This window comes from Mus pahari, chromosome 3, assembly GCF_900095145.1.
Source record: "Mus pahari chromosome 3, PAHARI_EIJ_v1.1, whole genome shotgun sequence".
Lineage (NCBI taxonomy): Eukaryota > Metazoa > Chordata > Mammalia > Rodentia > Muridae > Mus > Mus pahari.
In genome coordinates, this window is record NC_034592.1 from 8,813,871 (window position 1) to 8,838,080 (window position 24,210).

Consider the following 24,210-nt stretch of genomic DNA (forward strand, 5'->3'; position numbering starts at 1 on the left):
TTTCTGTCCTGAAGCTGTGTAGCTTCTGTGGTCCACACTCTTGCCAGTGCAGACTGGAGCCCAGAAGCTGTGTCCCTTCTCCAGGCCGCTGTCTAACCTGCAGTGGACTGGAGCAAAGATAGTTCTCCTTCTGTCTCAGGCCAGGAGACTGCTCCTGGGCAGACACCCCTCCTCAGGGGGGGAAAGGCGCTGGATGCTGGATCAGGCCTGGGGACTCCCCAGCGAACACCTCTCCACCTCTCCTCTGGCGGGGAAAGGCGCCGGATGCAGGATCAGACCTGGGGACTGGTCCCGGGCGAACACCCCTCCTCGGGTGGGGAAAGGTGCTGGATGCTGGATCAGGCCTGGGGACTCCCCAGGGAACACCTCTCCACCTCTCCTCGGGCGGGGAAAGGTGCCGGATGCTGAGTCAGACCTGGGGACTGGTCCCGGTCAAACACCCCTCCTTGGGCGGGGAAAGGCGCTGGATGACTGGAATCAGACATGGGTTCCTTCCCAGTAGGTGTGACTCTTCTCCAGTCCGCCCTCTCCCCGGCAGTGCACTGGAACCAATATCGATAATTTTATGATAAATTTTCATTATTTTAATTTTAGTATTAATGTCTTGGCTCTCATTTTATTTTATTTTTTTAATTTTAATTTTTTATTAGCTATTTTCTTTATTTACATTTCAAATGTTATCCCCTTTCCTGGTTTCACCTCTGAAAACCTCCTATCTCCTTCCCTCTACCCCCTTGCTCACTAACCCACCCACTCCTGTTTCCCTGTCCTAGCATTCCTCTACACTGGGGCATCCAGCCTCCACAAGACCAAGGGCCTCTCCTCTTATTTATGTCCAACAAGGCCATTCTCTGCTGCATATGTGGCTGACACCTTGAGTTCCTCCTTGTGTGCTCTCTGGTTGGTTCATATTGTTGTTCCTCCTATGGGGCTGCAAACCCCTTCAGCTCCTTGGGTCATTTCTCTAGCTCCTTCATTGGGGACCCTGTGCTCAGTCCAATGAATGGCTCTCATTTAAAAAAAATAGAGAATGCAATTACTAGACTCAAGACATGAGAGTAGTTTCTTTCCTTCAGAATGGCAGAGTGTTTGAAGAACTCCAGCAGCAGTTTTAAGGACTCATCTAATCACTTTGGTCAAGTGGGACAATGAAACAGAACAAGAGAGGACTCAGTGACAGACAATAATAGCCTGCTTAATTTTTCTTTTGTTTTTAATTATCATTTGATTCTAGTGACACACATAATATAATTATATTTTAAACTCCTAGTCAATATCAAACTTGAACATACAAATATTTATTCAACTATTTAAACTTGCAACTACAAAATTATAATAATTATTCCAAACAAAAATATGACATGAAGTTTATACATTGGGTATAACAGGTAGTGATTTTCTCATTCTGATGCACAGACATTGGTAGATATTGATATTTTGTTCAATGAGTTATACCTGCTCCCTGGTCCCTTCCTCCTTTTCTATCTCCTGTCTAAATGATGGAGACAATGTCCTTCTCTACCTGCTTTAAGTTTGTGATGTTTTGCTCTAGTGTGGACCATGCACAGAACCCTCTGAAACTATGAATTAAATAAATATTACATCTTTTAAAATTAAAAATAAAGTAAAATAAAATTTTCGTGCTCAATTTTTCTAGTCAAGTGTTCTATTCTCTTGATGGAAATTTCATATTTTCTGTCAACTTATCTATTTCCTCCACATTTTAAAGCTTGCTAAGAATATAATTCATCAAACTATGTTTTTACATATATCTTTGTATCTTTCTACTTTATGCATTATTTATTTTCATGTTTTTTGATATTTTAAAATAATTTCTCTTTAATTATTTTGTCTTTTCAATAAATAACTTTTTATAATTAACTAGAAACTAATTAGAAATAATTTTAAAGATCAGAAGATTAAGTAAGATATTACAAAAAAAGTCTCCATGATATTATAAAAGTCTTCATTCTGCTTCTCAAAATAACACATTTTATGTAACCACCAGAAAATGGGCAGTATAAGGAGTGGGTGGCTAAAGTACAGACTCTATTAAGACTTCTTTAGGTCTTGTGTGCTGAGGGCTGTTTTCATCTTATGTCATGGGCTGCACTGTGTTTTGTCCAAATATGTGTGTTGATGTTCTAACTTCCAGAATCTTAGGAGTGTGAACATCAACATGAATTGACATGCAGTATCTTTACAGAGGTAATTAAGTCAAAATGAGGTCATTAGGGTAAGCTAATTCAATATATTTGGTGTCCTTGTAAGAGGCACAGAGGGAAGTCTATGGGAAGCCCCTCCAAGGCTAAGAAGAAACTAACCATGCCAACACCTTTATATTTCATATGTACATTAGAGAATTATGAGAACATCAATTTTTTTAAGTTGTCTAGCTTGAGGTACTTAGTACAGTGTCCTTAGAAGGTGAACATATCATAACACATTCTTTTACCACAGTCCTCTGCCTTTAGTTTCTCAATATTTCCTTGTCTAGTGACACATTATGCAAGAACTACATTTAAAGGGAGATGAAGCACTTGCCTTTTCCTGGAAGAAAGAATCTATACCAAAGAGTTCTAGATAGTATGCCAAATCCACTACAGTACTGAATATATAAGCCAATATGTTTTTAAAATTATTCAAATATCCTGTCTTTTCTTGGATTTTTTTCTACTAACTTTCAGCAAGTCTTAGTTGCAATAATTATTACTATATTGTTCTTTCTTTCCCCCTCTGGACTAGAAGTCAAATCCAGGTGTACATTCTAAGCACTGATGCTACACTGCTCAGCTGCTTTATCACCCCATTGTAATGTTCTAATGACAAGTTATTTCCTATTTCCCCCTTTCCTTGTATATTTTATATTTGCACTAAATCTCTTCTGTAAGAAGGTTGTCTTTGTATCTCATTCATTTTAACTTGTATTTAGGGTATGGGTTTTCTTATTACAAGCCAGTATTGTCGTCATTTAGCTTCAGTCTTTTGTTTACTTGCTGATTTTTACACAGAGCTTCACTGTATAGCCCAGGCCAGTCTGGATCCTCTTACCTTAGCCTACTAAATATTGGGGTTAAGAGCATGTAGTGCTAGCTAGCTTCCCTAATGAAAATATACTTGTTCCTTCTCAGGAGGACATCTCTCCACTCTAGGCTCTTAGGTCCTGGTGAAGTTGAGGTTCCATGCCTGTAGTTCTTTGAAGAACAGTTAAGAGACCTATAAAGAAATTTGTGTCCCCCCCCCCAACCCCTTGCCAACAAACAAACAACACAGGTAAAAATCTAGGATAATTATGATAGCCTTCCAGTTCAGAAGCCACGTGGAACAAGACATGAACAGCAGCCTCTGAATGAAAGACCCACAATGTGAGGACTCCCCCACGTTCTGACTCAGGAGAGGCGACACCCCAAATCACTCACAAGAAACGGTCTTGATGCAAACTGCAAGAGGACTTTTATTCCAGGTGTGCTCTGGGACCCACAGTTGTACACCATGCAGGGTTAGAGGACTGTGGGCCCGAGTAGTTTTTGGAAGAAACCACAACTCAAAGGGGTGGGTAGGGCGTTGTTGGAAAATACCAAAAACACCAGTTAAGGGTCACAAGAGAGTGGGAGTCAAGACAGTTTCTACAAGTCTCTAACAATAGCACATTTGCATAGCAGATTCCAGGAACGATCAGGGTGGATCAGGGTGATTTTCTTTGAACAACACTCCCGGAACCTAGGAAGTGGGTGGGTGAAGGAATGTCACTATCTGTTTTATGATTAGCATGCCTTGGAGCATTGAGTCACAAAGGTCACATTCTCAAGCCTGGGCCTAAAGGCCTAGAATTTATGTTTTTATGTTTCACTTTTTCATGCTCTCTGACAGTTTTGAAATCTACTTGAGCACATTTTATCAGCTCATTTCTTAGGACCCAGTTTCCTTCAGGATGCTTCAAAGGTTTCAGTTCTCCCCTCTGGACTCTTGTTTCTGTCCTCTGAGTTATCCTTCCTTCCCCAAAGAAGTGAGACTCTGTGTAGCTGTCTCAGCCTGCTTGTTGACCTCAAAGGGATGGGAGGTATACTTTAAAATATTATGTATTATGTCTCTTCCTGTTAATCAAGATGCCAATGCTTCTGTTTATGTCAAGAACTGACAGCTGTAGGCATTCTTTTTAAACTGATAATAAGCTTTTTACTTTTCTAAGTTATTTCTATTATTATTTTAAATTAAAATGAAACATTTCCATTTTTGTTTTTCTTCCCTCAAACCTCCAATGCATCTCCTTTTTCTTAATTTTATGTCCTCTTACCATTGTGTGTGCTGAAGGCTCTGGTGGGTTGTTTGTGAATCTTTCCAGGTTGCATTGTACCAGAAAAAAAAAAAAACACACTCAGACTTCTTTGACATAAGCATTTTTGTTTTGTTTTAGAACCCCCAGGCTTTGTGGGTAGTGAACCTGCCCATTATGCATAGAGTCCTGGGTTTGACCTTCAGCATCTCATAAACCTGGTGTACTGGCCATGCTGCTAGGAGACATGAAGAAGAAACAGTTTTATTTTCAAATACTGCAGATTGGGCTTTTAACATTTCATTCAAATGCTACTTAAAAATCCATGAAGATGCCAACATGTCTAGTTCCCACCTATAGATGAATAAATAAAATGAGGAATACCTCTCAACTTTAAAGAAAGGGATTTCTGGTACATGTCACAACATGGGTGAATTGGAGCATTATACTTAGTGGCATGGGTCAACAATAAAAAGACAAATACCATGTAAAATGCAAGAGGAACAAGCCAGAAATTAGAGTGGTTCTGCCTTTGCTGCTGGACAGGAGGGGGCGTGGTGAATCTCAGTGAGTGTAGCTTTAATTCTGCAAAAGGAAGGGTTCTACAGGTCATCGTACAATGGTGTGAAAATACTGAAAACAACCAAACTAGAGACTTACAAGTTGTTAAGTTGATAAATTTTGTGATGTATGTTTTAACACATGATTTTTAAAAAAGGGTGTGTGTGTGTGTGGAACTATCTCTTTGGCTACTAGAAGGAATTCAACAGCTCTTCCTTTGCACTTGCCTGGAGTATATGTCAGCAGATCCATAAGTTTATATTTTCACAGGTTGTCACTAGGTTGGTGTTGCCAAAGTTTCTACCTATTTTGATGACAAAGGTGACTTTTCTACTTCAAAGTTCTCTCTCTCTCTCTCTCTCTCTCTCTCTCTCTCTCTCTCTCTCTCCTCTCTTTCTCTTTGAAGACATGGTTTCTCTGCGTAGCCCTGGCTGTCCTAGAATCCACTCTACAGAATAGGTTGGACTTGAACTCAGAGCTCCACCTGCTGCTGCTTTCCAAGTGCTAGGATTAAAGGTGTGAGCCTCCACTGCCTGGTTCCATGTTGTCTTTCAGGAGTCACCAACAGATTTCCACTTTTACTATCACCAAGGCCTTTTCTGAGTCACCAACAGATTCCCACTTTCACTATCACCAAGGCCTTTTCTGAGTCCAAGGCTAGTGGACATGTTGGCTATGGCCCTTGTCCACAGCCTGAGAGTCTGTTCCAGCTAACTGTGAGTGGAAGGGGATGGCTGAGTGCAACTCATCTACCAGCCCCTGCTTTTAGTGACTTTTCATTTTAGCACACTCGATGTAATTTTTAACAGTATGCATTTTTTTGTTATTGAAAATTGTTTTTCCCCATACAGTATATTCTGGTCATGATTTCCCTCTGTTATTGCCCAGATCTTCCCCACCTCCCCACCCATCCAACTCCATGCCTGTTTTCTTTCTTTTTCTTTAGAAAACAGACAAACAAAAACAAACAAAGCAGAGTAGAACAAAATAAAGAAAAAGCATGAGAAACAACATCCCCCCCATACACATGCTCACTCACAGAGAAAAACCCATAAAATCCCCAAATCAGAAGCCATAATATATAAGAAAAAGACTAGTAAGGTTAAAAAAAAAAGTCCAGACTATGCATTATGTGACTAAACCAAACCAAACCAAACCAAACCTAACCAAACCAAACCAAACCAAACCAACCCAACCCAACCCAACCAACCAACCCACCAACCAACCAAATCCCTCCCCAAATACCATTAAGTTCATTTTCTGTTGGCTGAATACTGCTGGGCATGGGGCCACCCTTAAGTGTATGCCCAGTAAGACTCCATTGGAGAAAACTTTTTTCCTTTGCAAGTGATTGTCAGTTGGAGATAGCTTCATGGTTAAGGATGAGAAATCATGCCAACTCCAGCTCTTCTCAGTGCTAGGACCCTGGTTGGCTGGCTTGGACCTGTGCATGCCCTGGGGACACTGTCCTTGTCTCTGTGAGTTCATATGTGGTCATTCCTATCGTGTCTGGAAGGCATTGTTTCCTTGTTGCCTTCCATCCCTATTGGATCTTGAAGTCTTTCTTCTTCCACAGAGTTCCCTGAGTCCTGAGGGGACATCCTCAGTGGAGATGTTTCCTAGGACTGGGTGTTCCAAGGTCTCTCACCCTCTCCCTGTTGTCCAGTTGAGGGTCTCTTTATTTGTTTCCATTTACTACAGGTATTAGCTTCTCTGAAGATGGCTGATCAAGACACTGATCTATGAGGATAGCAGAATGGTGTTATTTTGCTACATTGTTCTAGCAGAAAATTGTATTTGGCTTTCCCCTAGGTCCATGCCCTATCTAGTCTCAGGTTCTTGACTACTTGAGCAGTGTTAGACATGGGGTTTCATTTGATGGAATGAACCTTAAACCCAGTCAGATAGTGTTTACTTCATCCCACAACTGTTGAGTCATGATCACACTAACAGGCACGTGGTAGATCTCCATTGTAGATCCCCATTGTGGATCACAGGGTTTGTGGCCAGGATGGTATTTACCTTTCTCCTTTTATAGTGTGAGAACACCTCTCTATAGTTTTCTCATTAATACCAACTCCATGGGCTATTACCAACATTTCCACCTCCAGCAATGGAGCAAAGACTTACAGTCAGAGGTTACAGGGTTAAGAAACAGTAAATCCTAGAAGCTTTCTGTGCTCTTCAGTTCTTCCTATTCTCTCCTCTCCAGGTGCTCTCTCATCTACAGATATGAGATGTGTGCTAAGAAGTGTGTGTTTTATACTCTAGGAAAAGGAAATTTTTGGTGTTGAATAGGGAAGGGTCAGGATCATATTTACATATTTTAAGGGTTATATAACCTTTACTGTTTGATACTTATGCTTAAAAGCACTTGTTTGCATGATACCATTTGAGGTCCTTGTAGACCCAAGTTTACTGATCAACTGCTTTTGAAAATTTTTGGAAGAAACACAATTTAGTCACAATGGTTTCTTTATACAATAACATATCCATTCACTAGCTTTGGGTATTTTTGGAAGCTAGATAAGAGGCAGTACAGCATTACTTAGGCTGCATGTTATGGTCGTCTGCAATCACAGTGGGCAAAGCTAAGTGTGATGACTAGCTTTAGTCAGCTTGACACACACTAGAGCTACATAGAAAGAGGGAAACTTAATGGAGGAATTGCCTCTATCTGACTGGCTAGTAGGCAAGTGTGCAGAGCACTTTCTTGATTGATGATTGATGTGGGTTGGTCTAGTACCACCCTTGGGAAGCTGGTTCTGGGTTATATAAGAAAGCACGCTGAGCAAGTTGTAGATGCCAAACCAATGACACAGTGTTCCTCCATTGTCTCAGCTTCAGTTTGTGCCTCTAGGCTCTTGCCTTGGCTTCCCTCATTGACGGACTATATAGTGTAAGATAAAAATGAATCCTTTCTTTCCCCAGCTTGCTTTCTGTTCATGGTGTTTATCACAGCAACAGGGAAACAAATTCAAACACTAAGTTGTTAGAGCCACTTGGGGGCAGAATTAGCCTCTGGTAATACTCCTCATGTCTGTGGTGTGAATCCATCAAAAGTTATAATAGGAATCTGTCAGGACAAAGGCAGAACAGTTATGAATGTGCATCAGCAACTTGGGTGTTTACTTCAGAAAGAGAGCTCTGAACTTCATGAACTTCACACTTGGGACATCCATCTGGAACAATACCAGAGCGAACCAAGCAGTTATTATTAAAAAGCTGTTACATGAGGACTGGAGAGATGGTTCAGCGATGAAGAGCACTGACTGTTCTTCCAAAGGTCCTGAGTTCAATTCCCAGCAAAAACATGGTGGCTCACAACCATCTGAATGGGTGCCAGTGCCCTCTTCTGGTGTGTCAGAAGATAGTGACAGTGTACTCACATACATATGATACATAAAATGTATAAATAAATATTTAAAATAAAAGCTCTTACATGGGTTGGATATGAAGATATGGAACCAGTTAGCGTAATCAACTACATAAACAAACTCAAAGACAAAAACCACATGATCATCTCATTGGATGCTGAGAAAGCATTTGACAAAATCCAACACCCCTTCATGGTAAAAGTCTTGGAAAGATTGGGAATACAAGGCCCCTACCTAAACATAATAAAAGCAATCTACAGCAAACCAGTAGCCAACATCAAAGTAAATGGAGAGAAACTCGAAGCAATCCCACTAAAATCTGGGACTAGGCAAGGCTGCCCACGTTCTCCCTACCTATTCAATATAGTACTTGAAGTCCTAGCCAGAGCAATCTGACAACAAAAGGAGATCAAGGGGATACAAATTGGTAAGGAAGAAGTCAAAATATCATTATTTGCAGATGATATGATGGTATACATAAGTGACCCTAAAAAGTCCACCAGAGAACTCCTAAACCTGATAAACAGCTTCAGTGCTGTAGCTGGATATAAAATTAACTCAAANAAATCAGTGGCCTTCCTCTACAGGAAGGACAGACAGGACGAGAAAGAAATTAGGGAAACAACACCATTCACAATAGTAACAGATAATATAAAATACCTAGGTGTGACTCTAACTAAGGAAGTGAAAGATCTGTATGACAAGAACTTCAAATCCCTAAAGAAAGAAATTGAAGAAGATCTCAGAAGATGGAAAGATCTCCCATGCTCATGGATTGGCAGGACTAACATAGTAAAAATGGCCATCCTGCCAAAAGCAATCTACAGATTCAATGCAATCCCCTGCTTGTGGACGTTGTACATCGTGGTGCGGAGCCTAGTGCGCACCACGATGTACAACGTCCACAAGCAGGACCCTTGGTCTTGCAAACTTTATATGACCCAGCACAAGGGAAGGCCTGGGCCAAGTAGTGGGAGTGGGTGGGTAGGGGAGCAGGGGCCGGCGGGGTATAGGGAACTTTTGGGATAGCATTTGAAATGTAAATAAAGAAAATAATAATAATAATAATAATAATAATAATAATAATAATAATAATAATAATAATAAAATAAAAATAAAAAAAAGAAAGAAACCAGTTAGCAATAGTAGCTATAGGATAGAAGTGTCAAAATACCTTAAAAGTGTGAGACACCAACTTACAGCACTTGGCGGTAGCTGTGACACATATACATAGTCATGGTGACAGAATATTAGAACTGTCAAGGACAGATGGAATTGTTTTCAGACCATGAGTAAGGGTCTGCAGAGCACCAAGGGGCTTAGGGGAGTAGTGGTTGCTGTTTTCCAGTCTCGGGAGGTCACCACTAGACTTTTTCTGGTGGCCCGTGGATCCTCCTGGACGTGGAAGAATAACACTTCCGGCCCTGAGACCTTGCTCTAGGGACTCAAGCACAGGCGTGCTGGCGTTGCGAACTGGCTTCTGAATGAGGAACTTTCTGCATTTGTGTCTCTCCATTCCCTCCAACTGTCTCTGTTCCTCAGAAAGAGAGCTTTTTCCCTCTCACCAAGTCCTCCCAAACGCCACCTCTCTCTCCGGAAGTCTGCAGCACCTTCCCCAGAGCTCAGTGGTTCTCCAGGCACCAAGGAGACCTAATGAAGATGAGTCAGCGCTGACTTCCCATCTGGTGGCCACACGGCTCATTTACCACTGGTGGTTTTTCGCAAACCCAAAGTGTTTTGTGGCTGGATTGAAAGTCTGTGGTCGACTTTTTGGTGTCTGTATATGAACTTAAAATTAAGCGAGAACGTTCTTAACCAGTAAGATACTTATTTCTGAAGCCAATTTCCTTCAAGGAAAAGGAGCAGAATTGTAGCACCGCTGAGAATGGTGCTGAGCAAGCTGGGACATTTGTCCTGTCTTGGCACTAAGCTCCCAGTGGTTTTGCAAACAGCTGAAGAAAATCAGAACTCATTATTTCTAACAATTGTGACACACGTAAAAATGGATATTTTCATTAATTTATGCTTTATAATGAGGCATTCATGGGAGAATACTAAAATGCAGTAACCAATAATAGTCCAGAGGAAAACTTCATGATTCTGGTAATGAAAGGTATGAAGGGCTATAATTATTCTAGTCATAAGTTTTATCCTAGCTTCCTCTCATCCCTTTGTCCTGTTTCCCTCCACCATGTTTCTTCCTTTGTAATGTTATTTGCCCTGTTCTTTGTCTTCTATTGTGATAAACACCATGACAAAGACAGTTTGGGGAGGAAAGAGTTAAATTTGCTCATGTGGGGCTGATTGCAGTCCTGTCACTGAAAAAAGTCAAAGTCAGAACCTGCAGGGAGGAACTGGAGTGTAGACCATGAAGGAACACTACTTACTGGCTTGCTCACATGCTTTCCTCACACTGCTTTCTTGGACAACCTAGGCATACCAACCCAGGGGTGGTGCCGTCCACACTGGGCTTGGCCCTATCCCATCAAATTTGGTTCAAGAAACTGCCCCACAGGCTTGACGACTACTCAGTCTGAGTCTATATAATGGAAGTGTTTTTTCAGATCCTTCTCGGATGACCTAGGCTTGCATCTAATTGACAAAACTAAGAACAAAACAACAACAACAAAAATCAACCAGCACATGTAGTAGAATTTATTTTAACTATCATTTATTATCTGCCATGTATAGTATGTCAGAAACATATGGATTTGTTTGTGTCTCCCCACAATGCCATGAATAATACATTCATAAAAAACATTGGTTTTGTTGGCAGCAGTTTGCCAACTGCTCTTGAATGTACCATGTTAGCCGGTCAAAGCAAGTACAGGTTCTTTTATCCTAATCATGGCTACTAATACTAACTCCTATATTATATATGTTACATCACACTGTAAATACCCACCTATCTATCCTTTATGAATTTATGCCTCTTATAGATGATCAGAGGAAGAGAAACTTTTTCTTCTCTTACCCCCTGCCTCCAGGCACCCTAACCTCTCTATCCTCCCAGCACAGTATGAGAATTAGCAGTAGAAAAGGAGTTGAAGCTTGTCTGGGATTTGCTTAGAGAAGACACTTTTTGGAGGGTGTTATTTCAGAGTCAAGGTTTCTGCTAGGTCCACAACAGTACTGTCCACTTTAGTCAACCTTCAGCTATGTATAGCGTCTGTTGTATGCCAGGGGCCAGAGGTAGTGAAGGTCGAGCAAAATCAGGGCTTGTCACATTTGTCCTCCTGTGTTTTAGGACTGAGCAGACCCAAGTTAAATCTGAATGGGTGGTGTGAATAAGTTAAGGCACTCCTTACATTTGTCTGATTCCTAGGGCAGAACACTTACAAATTCAAAGGCTCAGCTTATTTTTTTCTTTTCTTTTTTTCATTTTTAGGGGTGTGATGAAAGTTGATATAAGCCTTCAGAAAGTGGACATTGACCAATGTTCGAATGATGGCTGGTTTTCAGGAACTCACAGATGCCACCTTAACAACTCAGAGGTAAGAATACAAGGATCAGATCCAAGGAAATCAGAAGTGAAGACTTGGATGCCTCTCACACTTGTTTTATTTGCGTGGGCGAATGACCATGTGCATACTTCTGAGAAAAAAAAGAGTCTGTGCAGATCTCAGTTCTGTCAAATGAACTAAAGGGAGGTAGGGGCAGGGAAACAATTTTTGCAGAGGAACTGTTTCAGGGACGCTTAACATGAGGCTACAAGTAAGGTTATCTCTGAAATGTGACTTTAATTAAAGGCTGACTTTATTCTCCAAAATGGGCTGGAAATATAAAACAGCCATGGAATGAGAAAACAGTCCCAGTGGGAACAAACAGATTAAGCATCTTTTAATGGGCGGTGTTGCTTATTGTCACATTTGTGGGATCTATTCAGACACACCGCCATCTGCTAAAAGGCTGTGGAGCAGGTGTGGCAGGGCAATTTGGAAAACAAGGAGAGAATTATACACCGGAGCCTGGAGAGACTGGTTACGTTGTGTGCACTTTCCCCTCACCGTCCCATCCCTGCTTGCTTGGGTGGGAGTCTGGTTGATAAGCAACAGAGATCAGCCTTCTGCAAAGGCCCATTTTTTAAAAAAAATTTTTGTCCAGAAAACACAACAGCAATGACCCTTGCCACTTGCCTTTTGTGGTTTCAGAGAAGAAATACTCTGACATACTAAATATGTGCTCACTAATCTGACTCTAGGCCCAAAGATGCTGTGAGAAGGAACACAGTTCCAGTTTGCTGATCGTAAACACTTGGGATGTCCCAATGTTGACTCCATAAACTTGTGAGGAAAATTGGCTCAACTTGTTTTCAATAAGAGGGTGTTTCTTCAAAGTCACAACCAACATCATGAATTTGAACTTTTTCCAGTTGTGAATGACAGTTGTGCACAGTGCATATATATGATTTCAAAGCAAGAACACTTAAGCCCACAGGATGTTTGCCATTAAGTACTTCTTTTTGTCATTGCAATTATAGGTGTACAGGTATATGCGTGTACATATATGAATATATTCTCCTTGTATGTGCACCATGTGCATACCCAACAATTCTATGCTATTATATATCACTCAGATACTCCCAAGATCACCACACTCCCAATCACCTTCCAGATTCTTCCACTCCCCTATCCGTCACATACACCTTTATCTACTCCCATGCTTTTTCTCAGTATCCCTTAAATCTCCCTCCCTGAATGCCCCAGTACATCTATCATTTCCAGTCTCTCTCTATTGATGGTACTGTGATACTGCTCCCCCTCTTTGGCTTCTCACACAGGTTCCCATACCTCTTCCACATCTGTATACCTTCATGTAGCCTGCCCTCTGTAGCTCAATCCCATACCCTACTGTGGCTGTAGGATGTGTTTGAACCTTTTTCTTTCTTAATTCACAAAAGATAAAATTCTCTTTCTATATTTGTTCCTCCTACAGTTTGGGGTGTTTTTTTGGGTGGGGGGGGATTTACTTTCCTTTGGATTACTCTGGCAATTCCAAAAATATAAATTTGCATTGATGATTGATGATTATCCTTAGTTTGGTTATTATCCCCATAGCAATTACACGTGGGCACTTTGCATAGTCTTTAGCTAGCATGGATTATATTTTTCCTGCTGGGTGTCCCACTGTGGTTACTGGTCTAAGAGTGACCATTTCTATGCAGTCTTGTTTCAGTGGGGGTGCTGAGTTCAACAGTCTATCTAGAAACAGAAAGATAGGCCCCTTTGAGCTCATAATATTCTTTGTGTCACTTTGGTTTCTTTATAACATTTATTCTTTTAACTGGATGGTTGTATTACCAATAACTGCATTTAGAAGACTGATTTGTTTTCATTGCACACGCAATATTAATTTTCGAAGTCTTGTATACTTTTAGCACTTTCAAATAAGTTATTTCAAGGAACTACTGTGTTTTATATCCCGATGAACAAAGATTAGGCTGAAATATGTGGCTTTTAGAATTATATGTGGGAGTATTATACTTATTCAATTCATCGTGAAACTTTTTGAAAAGCATATTCTTTAGGACCATTGGTAATTCAATGTCTCATTTGTAAATGCTGTAGCAAGAAGCTCAGTGGACAAACAATATCAAGAAGCTGAAATGAGGGGCTAAATAGAGGGCTCATCGATTAGAACACTGACTGCTGAGCAAAGCCCCTGGATTCAGTTTCCAACATGCACAGAACAGCTCCTGTAACAAGTACCAAGGAGATCTAGGGCCCAATTCTGTTCGCTGACAGTTCCAGATACACATCTGGTACACACACACACAGGCAAAACACTCAAACTCATAACATAAACTTTTTTTTGAGAGAGAGAGAGAAAAAAAAAAAGACAATGTGTATTTTGCCTTAGAACCTGGCTGTAAGCTCTGAGGCTTTTCCAGGTACTCACGTTGAAAGGGATTTTGCTTATGACTGGTCCAGCTTGAGAGACCCATGCCATGAGAAGGACCCCACTCCTGACACTGCTTGGAGGGCCAGGGCTCAGAGGCTAGATAACCCGGAGACCTAGGATAGAACCAAACACAACAGGAGAAAAAAGTCAATGAAATGATTCCTGAGAGGCTTCATCCAGCAACTGATGAAAACAGATGCGGAGACCCACAGCCACACATCATGTAGAGCTTGGGGAATCTTGTGGAAGGGTGGGAAGCAGGATTGTAGGATCCGGAGGGGTCAAGGACACTACAATAAATACCACAGAATAACTTACAGAATCAACTACCCGGGGCTCATAGGGCCTCACAGAGACTGAACCAACAACTATGGAACCTGCATGGGACTGACTTAGTCCCTCTGCATATATGTTATAGATTGGTCTTCTTGTGGGACTCCTTACAGTGGGTACAGTGGGAGCAGTGACTGTCTTTGACTCTTTGTGTGCTTTCGGTCAATGGTGCCCCTACTGGGTTGCCTCGTTCAGCTTTAATAGGAGAGGAGGTGCCTAATCTTAACCGCAATTTGATATTCCATGTTTGGTTTATACCCATGAGAGGCCTGCCCTTCTCTGAAGGGAAATGGAGGAGAGGTGGATGGGACAGGTGGGGGAGGGGGAGAATATGGAGGAAGGGGATTATAAGGGAGGAAGGAGGTAAAAAAAGTCATGGGGATATAATAATATATGAGAGAAGAATAGATTAAGGAAATTAAGGAAAGAGAAAGTAACATTTTTTGGTTCTTAGTTGGCCTCAGGATGTTCTTGGTGGGGTGCTGTATCTTACACAAGGGCTATTTGTCTGCTCCTCCAGGTGGGTTGGTCTCTTCACAAAGCTGCAGTAGCTGCATCTCACACCTGATTCTAGGTCTTAGGAAGCCCTTCCAGTTCCTTCTCTGCTGGTGTGAGTTGGAGATAAGAACTTAGCTTTTCTTGAAGAGATCACTTTTTGGGAAAACAAAGAAAAATCTCCTGCTTGGAGGATTTTTTTTTCATCTGCTGTGGTGTTCTTTTGTCCTGATCTTGTGATTCTAACTCCAGGGTCACTGTATAATCTGGCATTTACTGGAAAACACTTAATGAGGGTCACATTTTTACTATGCAGATTTTATCTTTATGAATATGTATCATTAGAAACCAGGACACCAATCACTGCTTGGAGTAGGTTCTATATTTTGCTAATGTTTATTATTCTCCTCCTGTTAATAGCAGAGGAATTTATACATGGCCAAGTCTTAAGCAGGACAAACTACACTTTGTAATTTTCAGGGAGTGTTGACTTTTCAACTCCTGAAACGAGATATCCATAGAGCAGGGTCGGTGTTGGAAATGGCAGACTGACGTGGGACAATGGCAGACACCCAGAAGTACGGTTGAGTTCAGATACCCAGGTCTGGAAGCAGCTTCACTCCAGGCACATGGCAAACAGGATTGGAGGCCACCTCTGAGGATGTCGTGCACGGTGATTCTTCTTAACTGACCCAATCCATGCAGAACGGACTGGACCATGCTTTCAGTATCGATTTAATTCTCAGTTGATTTTCCTACTGCTGCGTTGAGCACACAAAATATTCTGTTGTACAGAAATACAGAATGAATTGATTTTCATTTTCAAAGACTCTTTTTATGTATTTCTACTATAGCAATAAAGAAAAATTGAAAACGAAATTACTAAGACCATTGCTTTAAGCTACTTGGTTATAGGGCTTTAATGGACATTAGGTGCCTCCTAAATTTTTAATATACAGAGTATACAATTTTTTATAATATTTACATATATATCTTTTTATCAACCAGGAAACATAATCAAGTTGGCATAAAGATCTCCATCGTACTTAGATGAAATTGGTATTATTTTGTAAAAGTAATATCTGTAATGACAGTATTATAGTTAACTTGCACTGCTATAAATATTAAAAATTTTTTGCAAATTTTTTGATTGAGGATGTTATAACCAATTCTTTGTTAACATTGTTAAAATAGTTTATTCCTTGGGAATGCTGTGATCCAAAGGTTTCTAGGGTCAGCTGGTTTTATACCCAGTTTTAAGATCTGTCACAGTGATAAATATACTTTGCATGGGTATATTAATCCAAAGGGATGGGAGCAGCTGTAGCCTCTTTTTGCAAAGTCATGTTGCCTATTTTTCAGTTTTACTTATGAGTTTTTCAAAGGGTTATGCAAAAATACAGCCAGCAATTTTTTATCTTACCTAGAGTTAGTCTCTATAAGCTAATCTGACACTTGGGTGTTTAGTATTTTAAAGGATTATATGTTTACATAATCCTTTATATACAAATATATATAGTTATATATTTATGTTAAATATATCAGATATATGTTATATATCATACATATGTTATATATAATTTAAATCAGCTTATTCTCTTCTTGTGGTATTGATTGGGAACTTTTATCTTCAAGTTTATATTGTAGGGCTCTGAACATTTGTAGATTTTGGCAACAAAATTCACATAACACTGGAAACATTTTGAAATAGACATTTTCAGTTATTCTCACTTTGAGATACTTTTTCAGAATTGTTAAAATGTCACTTTGGGAGATGGAAAGATGTTTCAGCAGTTAGAATGCATACTGCTATTACAGAGGACCAAAGTTTGATTCCTAGCACTCATATTGAGGTGCTTACAGCTGTCTGTACGTTCACCTACAGGGGACTTGGTGCCCTCTCCTGGATTTAGTAGGCACCTGCACTCACATGTGCTTATACTCTCATACACATATGTGCACAATTTAAAAATTAAAAAAATATATTAAAATGTAACTTTAGGGCTGGGGAGATTGCATATATCCATATATGTAATACACACACACACACACACACACACACACACATACACACACACACACGAGTCATAGATAGCATACCTCATGTCTCTCCATGTCAATGGACTATCTTGTGTATGAGTGTGTCTGTAATTTCACATCATTTTAGTTAGAACATATGTTTTAAAAATGTAAGAATGGGTGTTATTTATAAGTATACGTATATGAAGTATATGAGAAGAGGAATTTAAGCAAAGAATTAAAGAAAGCCTTACTTGGCCCTTCTTTTGAAACTATTCCCTTGAGCATAATGGGGTTTCCAGCTCTCTCAGAGATCTTCAGCTTAGTCTCTGATTTAGTGAAAAATTTGGAAGCAGCTGTTTATTCTTGTGTGCATGACACTTATTTTCAGTGGAATTTTTAGAAATATTCTGGAATTGTGCTGTCCATTGGGAGGGGCACCAGCCATATCTAGCTCCTAGTATTAGTTTATAATAACTAAAATTAAATAAAATGAAAAATTCAGGTAAATGGCCTCTATAACCTTATTCAAGCATTTTATAGCTGCTTGTAATCAAGTGTCTACCATATTGGACACAGAGGAGGCCAGCTAATTCTAGATGATAAACTAGCTCTTAGTGCACAGGGGAAACAGGCTTTGAAGGCTTGCAAATCTCTGAGTTCCTATGAGCAATTGAATCAGTTACACTGCCTTCTGATTCACGGAGGGACATTAAGGACAAGCTTGAACCGGATATCAGCTACTGAAATCTTCTCCTTGGCTACCGTATTAACCCAGTGAAACTAGAGTGAGGCCAGAGCCAAGGAGGGCAGCTTATGCTGGAACCCTGGACAAGGGGTGCCAAGGCAAGAGGATTGTGAGTTTAGGACAAGGTTTTGTCTCATTCATGCATTTATTTCATGCTAGAAATGGAAAGTGGTGAATTGGCCATTGTCCAGATGTTTAAACAGTGCTCACACTGTGCCATGGCTTTTCTTTTCACTTTTGTTAGAGCAAAGTCTCCATTTAAAGGGAGTAAAACTTCCTTATCAGAATGAAGTACAGTAATTGGGTCCTCCGAGGTCTGTCACAGGGTGCCAGGTGCTGAGCAGAAATCTGAAGACAGTTCTCTGTTGAAGGCTTCCCTTCATCTTCACACGTGGCTTTTGTTCTCTTCTACCATAACTTCCAAAGTAAAAATGGAAACCCCTTTCTCAACTATTTGGAGATTATTTTCAGCCACTGTTAAGTTCCCTTTCCATTAGGTTAAATATCTTGAGGTTCAGTAAGACTGTCTTGCTTTATAGAGAAGCTGAATGAGGCCCAAGCCCAGCTGAGTGGATTTCCCTAATTTGTTTTCAGAGTTGTGAATCATTAACCTGCTTGGATTTCTTACATAATTTTTTTTTCTGCTAAAGTTAGGAGATGCTGATTTTTTTTTCTGGAGGTTTTGTAATGTTCTTGAGAGTTCCTAAATTAAGTTTTGATTCATACAAATTGATGAGATAAAACTTGGTTCTCAATTCCATGCTCCCAGCAATTGAAACAAGGGTGCACAGTGCCCTTTGCCATCTTGTGGTCCGAGGGAATATGAATCTTTTGTGGGAATCTAAAAGACATCAAAGCTTTGTGGTTATCTAGACATCTCCTTCACAAGAACACTACATTCCTTTTCTTATGCACCGTTGTAAGTTGTGGGTTGTGTTCTAGCTAAATGGCAGATTACTGCTTCTAATGCTGTCTCATGCAAGACCCTTTACTTTAGTTTCCTCAGATTTAATTAGCTATACTATCTTTCACTGTTTGAAATTTGCTGAACCCAGTTTCACTGGTAATTTAATAATCAACAATGTGTACATTTGATTTTCTAAAGAGTATTTCTTTAATAGATTAACTCAAATGCATCTTGCACGTGTGTGTGTGTGTGTGTGTGTGTGTGTGTGTGTGTGTGTGTGTGTGTGATAGAGACTTGCTATGTGGTCCAGGCTAGCCTAGTACCCAGGCTAGGCTCAGGGTTGCAATTATTACCCACCTCCACCTCAGCTTCTAAGTGCTAGTGTTACAGGTGTTTGTTCCAAGTGTATTTCTTATCCCTAAAATAACATGGAGTAACAAAGGGAATCATAACTTAAGTAAATCACTTCATTCTAGGGAACTTGAAAATGCAATTGATGAAGTACTAAGTGACTAACATACATATAAAATGTTAACTTGGACACATGAAAATAAATAATCTTTATCATAAAAACCAAACTTCACCCAGTTCCCGGAAGTAAAAGTATTTTGGCTACTAGATTGGCACACAGTAGTTCCTGCACTAAACAAGTCAAGGCAGAGGGATTGTGATTTCAAGACCAATATGGAACATGGTAACACCTCATCTCACCAAATCAAACAATCAAATTATTATACCGTGTGATGAGTTATACTTCAGAATTGGTATAAACGCAGCTATGATTGAACTTTCTGGTAAGATGGTAAAACTACTATAATTAAAAGTACACACTTCTTGGTTTAAACTGGTTTTTCAACTTGTGTTTGCCAAAGAATATCTTCTGAAACGGCTATGCACATCTGTGTGCCACAGAATTAATAATTACAGTACTGAATGCCATTTTTCACATATAAGGAAACAGCCAACAGTAAGAATTAATGCACTGAAAATCTGGAAACAAATCACGATACAGAATTGGCCAAATAAGTTATGATGTATTAAAATATAATACCGTGTTGCTGCTTGAAATGAACTTCATTCTTTACTCATTGACGTATAGTGGTAATAGAAACAGGTTCTCTAGTATGATTTAACAATTTATGAGGACTCCGAGGTTACTGAGAGCAGTCATGGTAGGAGGAAGTCTTTCTCAAATGTGTTTACTCGGTGGGTAGGGGCTTGGTAAGATGCCAAACTGCCAACCCCTTTTATCCTGAGTCTTTGGATAAAAACTTTGGAAATCAGTGTAGGGTGATTTGTATAAGCCAGCTCCCACAGTCTTACTGTAGGCTATTTCCTTATATGTGAAAAATGGCAGCAGCAAGTCTCTGAACTCGTAAAGACCAAAAATTAATTGAAATCCAACATGGCATGAATCCCAGATGTTTCAGGCAAGGTGCTCTGTTGCATTCCTGGCTGTCCTGCAACCTCACTTCTGAGCACACAGAGGTCAGACCACCCACATCCTCTCCAAGAGTAACACGTACTCTGAACTGCTCAGACCCTTCTCTGGCTTCAGAGTGTACGCTGTTACAGAAACTTAACATATAATTATGGAAAAATATTCTTTTACTATTTTCTCACTATCATATATGTATATCCCTGGGGATAATGTGTTAGGATGTTTGTTTTTAAAAAAACTGTTGAGTTACTGATTGGAATTTCATAAAAATGATGAAATGAATTTTTGCTTGGGATTAGGTCAGACATTCTTAATTTTATGGCCCTAAACATACTGCTGCCATTTTGTGCTGCATATTTATTTGGGGATGTTATCAGTATCGATAATTATGAAATCAAGTATTTATCAATTTTGAATAACTTTGAAGATACAGTATCAAAAATCTGGTAATATTTAATTCTTTATTTAAAAGCAAATAAGCAATACCTATCTCATTCACATGGAAATTGCTCTTACTTTTAGTATATGCTACAATTATCTGTAACCCAAGAATTATTTTAAAAGAGAACTTAAACTTATTACAAACAATTACTTTAGGATTTATTATTAGTTTCTTTTTATTTTTGGACTGTCAAAAATGTTACAAAAATAAGAAGTTCACAAAACCTTATCCATGTGTGGTACATGGAAAGGTCCACAGACATCAATGCTGGGGATCTGCCCCAGACACTATGATGTAGCCATGGGTTCTGCAGTGGAGCTGCCATCTCTAGCCTCCTAGCCATGTCTCCTAGGCTAGTCTTGAACATATTATCCTTCTGAGTCAGCGTCCAAGTGCTGGGATTGCAGATGTATGCCACCATGCAGTTGCTGAGGCAAGGCACGTGGAGGACACATGGTGATTGGAGAGTATAAATAGATGGACATTGCAGGAGGCTGAGCGAGGCTTGCTTATAGAGCTAGCTGTGCATTGCTTGTGGGCATCATGCATTCCCTGATCTTCCCTTCCCTGAGTAAGGCACAGTGGAGAATTTCTCCTGTTGTTCCTGTTGGTACCTCCTGCTGACTGGACTTCTGGTATTTCCATGAAGTGTTTGCCAGTGGATTGAGCTGCTGCTGCTGGCATGTGAACTGAATTGCCAATTTCCAGACAATGGAGACAAGAGTTGCTCTGAAGACCCCCCCCCCCTTTTTTTTTAATTTAATTTTTATTGGTTATCTTACTTATTTACATTTCAAATGTTATTCCCCTTCCTGGTTCCCCTCCAAAACTCCCCTATCCAACCCCTACCCCCTGCTTCTATGAGGGTGCTCCCCTTCTCACCCACCCACTCCCACCTCACCACTCTCTATGCTGGAGCATCAAGCCTTCACAGGACCAAGGGTCTCCCGTTCCACTGATGCCAGATAAGGCCATCCTCTGATACATATGAGGCTGGAGCCATTGGTACCCACTGTGTACTCTTTGGTTGGTGGTTTAGTTCCTAAGAGCTCTGAGGGGTCTGGATGGTTGACATTGTTGTCCTTCCAATAGGGTTGCAAACCTCTTCAGCTCCTTCAGTCCTTCCCCTAACTCCTCCACTGGGAACTTTATACAGATGTCTCCTGAGAGGTTCAGCCAGAGCCTCACCAATGTAGAAGTGGATGCTTGCAGCCAACCATTGGACTGAGCACGGGGACTTGAAAGAACCTTTTTAAACAACAGGTCTACTTTGCCCGTATCCTTTCTTTACCACTATCTCTGGGGGGTGGTGGGCTAAAAGGAAGGTTAAAGTGTTTAAGAACCATCATTAAAAATAAGGTTTAAAAAAATTAAAGATACATTTTTTCCTCATCTTCCCTCTCATCCTTTCTGATAACCTACCAAGTCTGATTAGTGTTGCCCATATGTGCACAGGTATAGGGCCATCCAATGGAGCATGGTATTCTTACCAGTGGCAACACCAGGGTAATAGAAAAGACAAATGATTTTTCCCTCCCTCAATGACTATTGATTGCCAATAGCTCCCAGTAACAGATGCAGCCTGGAGAGTACTCCCCCATGTTTGTTGGAAGTTTGATTGACTTGATCTTGTACACAGAACCACAACTACTATCACAACAGTTATGCCGCCTTTATAAGACAGCACTTCACAATACTTCTTTTCATTCTTCAGCTCTTATATCTTCTCAGCCTCCTTTTATGTAATGCTCTCTGAGACTTGGTGGTAGTTGTGAGGCTGATAAAAACATCTCATTTAGGGTAAAGTACTCATAGTTCCTTATTATCAATTATGAGCCTCTAAATTGATGGACAGCAGGAGTTTCTTTCTGTATGTGCTACTCTTGGTTTTTAATGTATGATTGCCACTTTGAATTGTGGAAATGTCCAGTTTGAAACAGGACCCAAGGGGATTGTGAAAGCTTTGTATTATTATCTGAGGGACCAGTATTCTGGGCTGAGATTTAGAATACAAATTAGGATGCAGTAATACAATGTAAGTGAATATAGAGGCCCAGCTCATCATGAGCAGGGATGCCAAAGGTAAATATTTATGAAAATATATAAGGAAATTTGGATTCCACTGTTGGAAATAAAATTGTAAAATACTGCTAGGCATCTCTGAGGCCTAGAAGTCCTGACAAGGCCAAGGTTAATGGATAAAGATCTACACACATGCCAATGGACATGGACTCAGAGTGCCAGACTCCCTTAATCTTTTCAGTTTGGTGAGGAAGCAGTGGAAGAAATTTGAAGTTAGTGAACAGATTCAGAGTATGCAACTAAATTTATAGTGGAACCAATTGAGAGGGGTAAACCTACCTATTAAACCCTTTCTTTGTCATATTCTGTAGCAGAAAAATTGCTAGTTGTCTAAATCGAGATATGAGAAGCAATCAGATATACAGCAAGTGCCTGAGGGTGACTTCTGGGGGTTAAATATAACTCTGCATCATTAGCTCATGTGGGGAAAAAAATCCCATTATGATGGCAAATCAGATCTGATCTGGCACTCCCTTCGCTACACTTACATAAAACATGGTGGAAACTTGTCACAATGCAGTAGAATACTCCATTTTCCCACCTTGTTCAGAGCTGGTTAGATTTTGAATTATGAAAGTGTTTATAGTGTGACCTCCAGTGACTGTGGTAGCCTTTCCCCTTGCCTCCCACGTCCAGTCATGTGATAATTTAATGATATAATATATCAGATATAATGATATAATATATAATGATATAATATAATGATAACTCCCAAATCAATTTTCTTTCTTGACTATAATGGACTTTATCAACTTTGTTTACACCTCATATAGGTGATGATGTTTAGTATTATGATTATTTAGACTGGTATAATGTGTTTTTAAAAAGTATTTCTTGTATTTTTTGAGATTATAATGATATAATCATGTCATTTCCCCTTCCCTTTTCTGCTTCCAAGTCTTATCTTATGGGAAAGAGAACTGTTTGTCTTCTTTCCAGTTCATGGTCTCTTTTTTCATTAAATGTTTTTACACACACACACACACACACACACACACACACACACACACACACACACACACACACATCTATATCTATATCTAATCTATATCTATATCATCTATATATTCCTAAGTACATGAATATAACCTGCTCAGTCTATATAATATTACTTGTAGTATGTTTTAAGGCTGACCATTTTGTGTTGGACAACCAATTGGTGTGCTCTCTGGGGAAGACTTGTTTTCCTGCTCTCAGTATTCTTTAGTTGGTGAGATACTCTGTTGTATGGTTGAGGCCTCTTGTCCCCTCCCCTCCATTAGCATATTTATTGTTGTACTTCTTTAGCTCAGTCAGGTTAGTAAGACTTTGTGGATGTAGTTTCTGACATAACTAGAATACACAATCTCATAGCAAACTCTCTCTGCCTCTACATTACAATCTTTCCACAGCCTCCCCGCCCCCCTCTACAATGATTCCTGAGCCTTAGGTGCAGGAGTTGTTTTAGGACTGGTATCCACAACTCTTTGCTTGGTTGTGGGTTTCTGTAGGAGAACTTTCCTTGATGAGAGATAAGAAGTACACATATTTGTTGGTATAAAAACAAATATTTAGAGTATAGTTAGGGATTATAGTTGTTTAATAAAATAGTGGTTATAGGTTCTTCTCCAAGATACCATGATTTCACCAGC

The 24,210-nt window shown here is 40.0% G+C and overlaps 1 protein-coding gene across 1 annotated transcript in view; it reads left to right on the plus strand.

Annotated features, from left to right (window-relative positions):
* Gpr158 (G protein-coupled receptor 158) overlaps nt 1-24,210 on the plus strand; it is a 409,577-nt gene that overhangs the window by 16,895 nt on the left and 368,472 nt on the right. Inside the window, exon 2 of the mRNA XM_021194755.2 lies at nt 11,600-11,705. Within this exon, the coding sequence (XP_021050414.1) occupies nt 11,600-11,705 (106 nt within the window). The remainder of the gene's footprint in view (nt 1-11,599; nt 11,706-24,210) is intronic.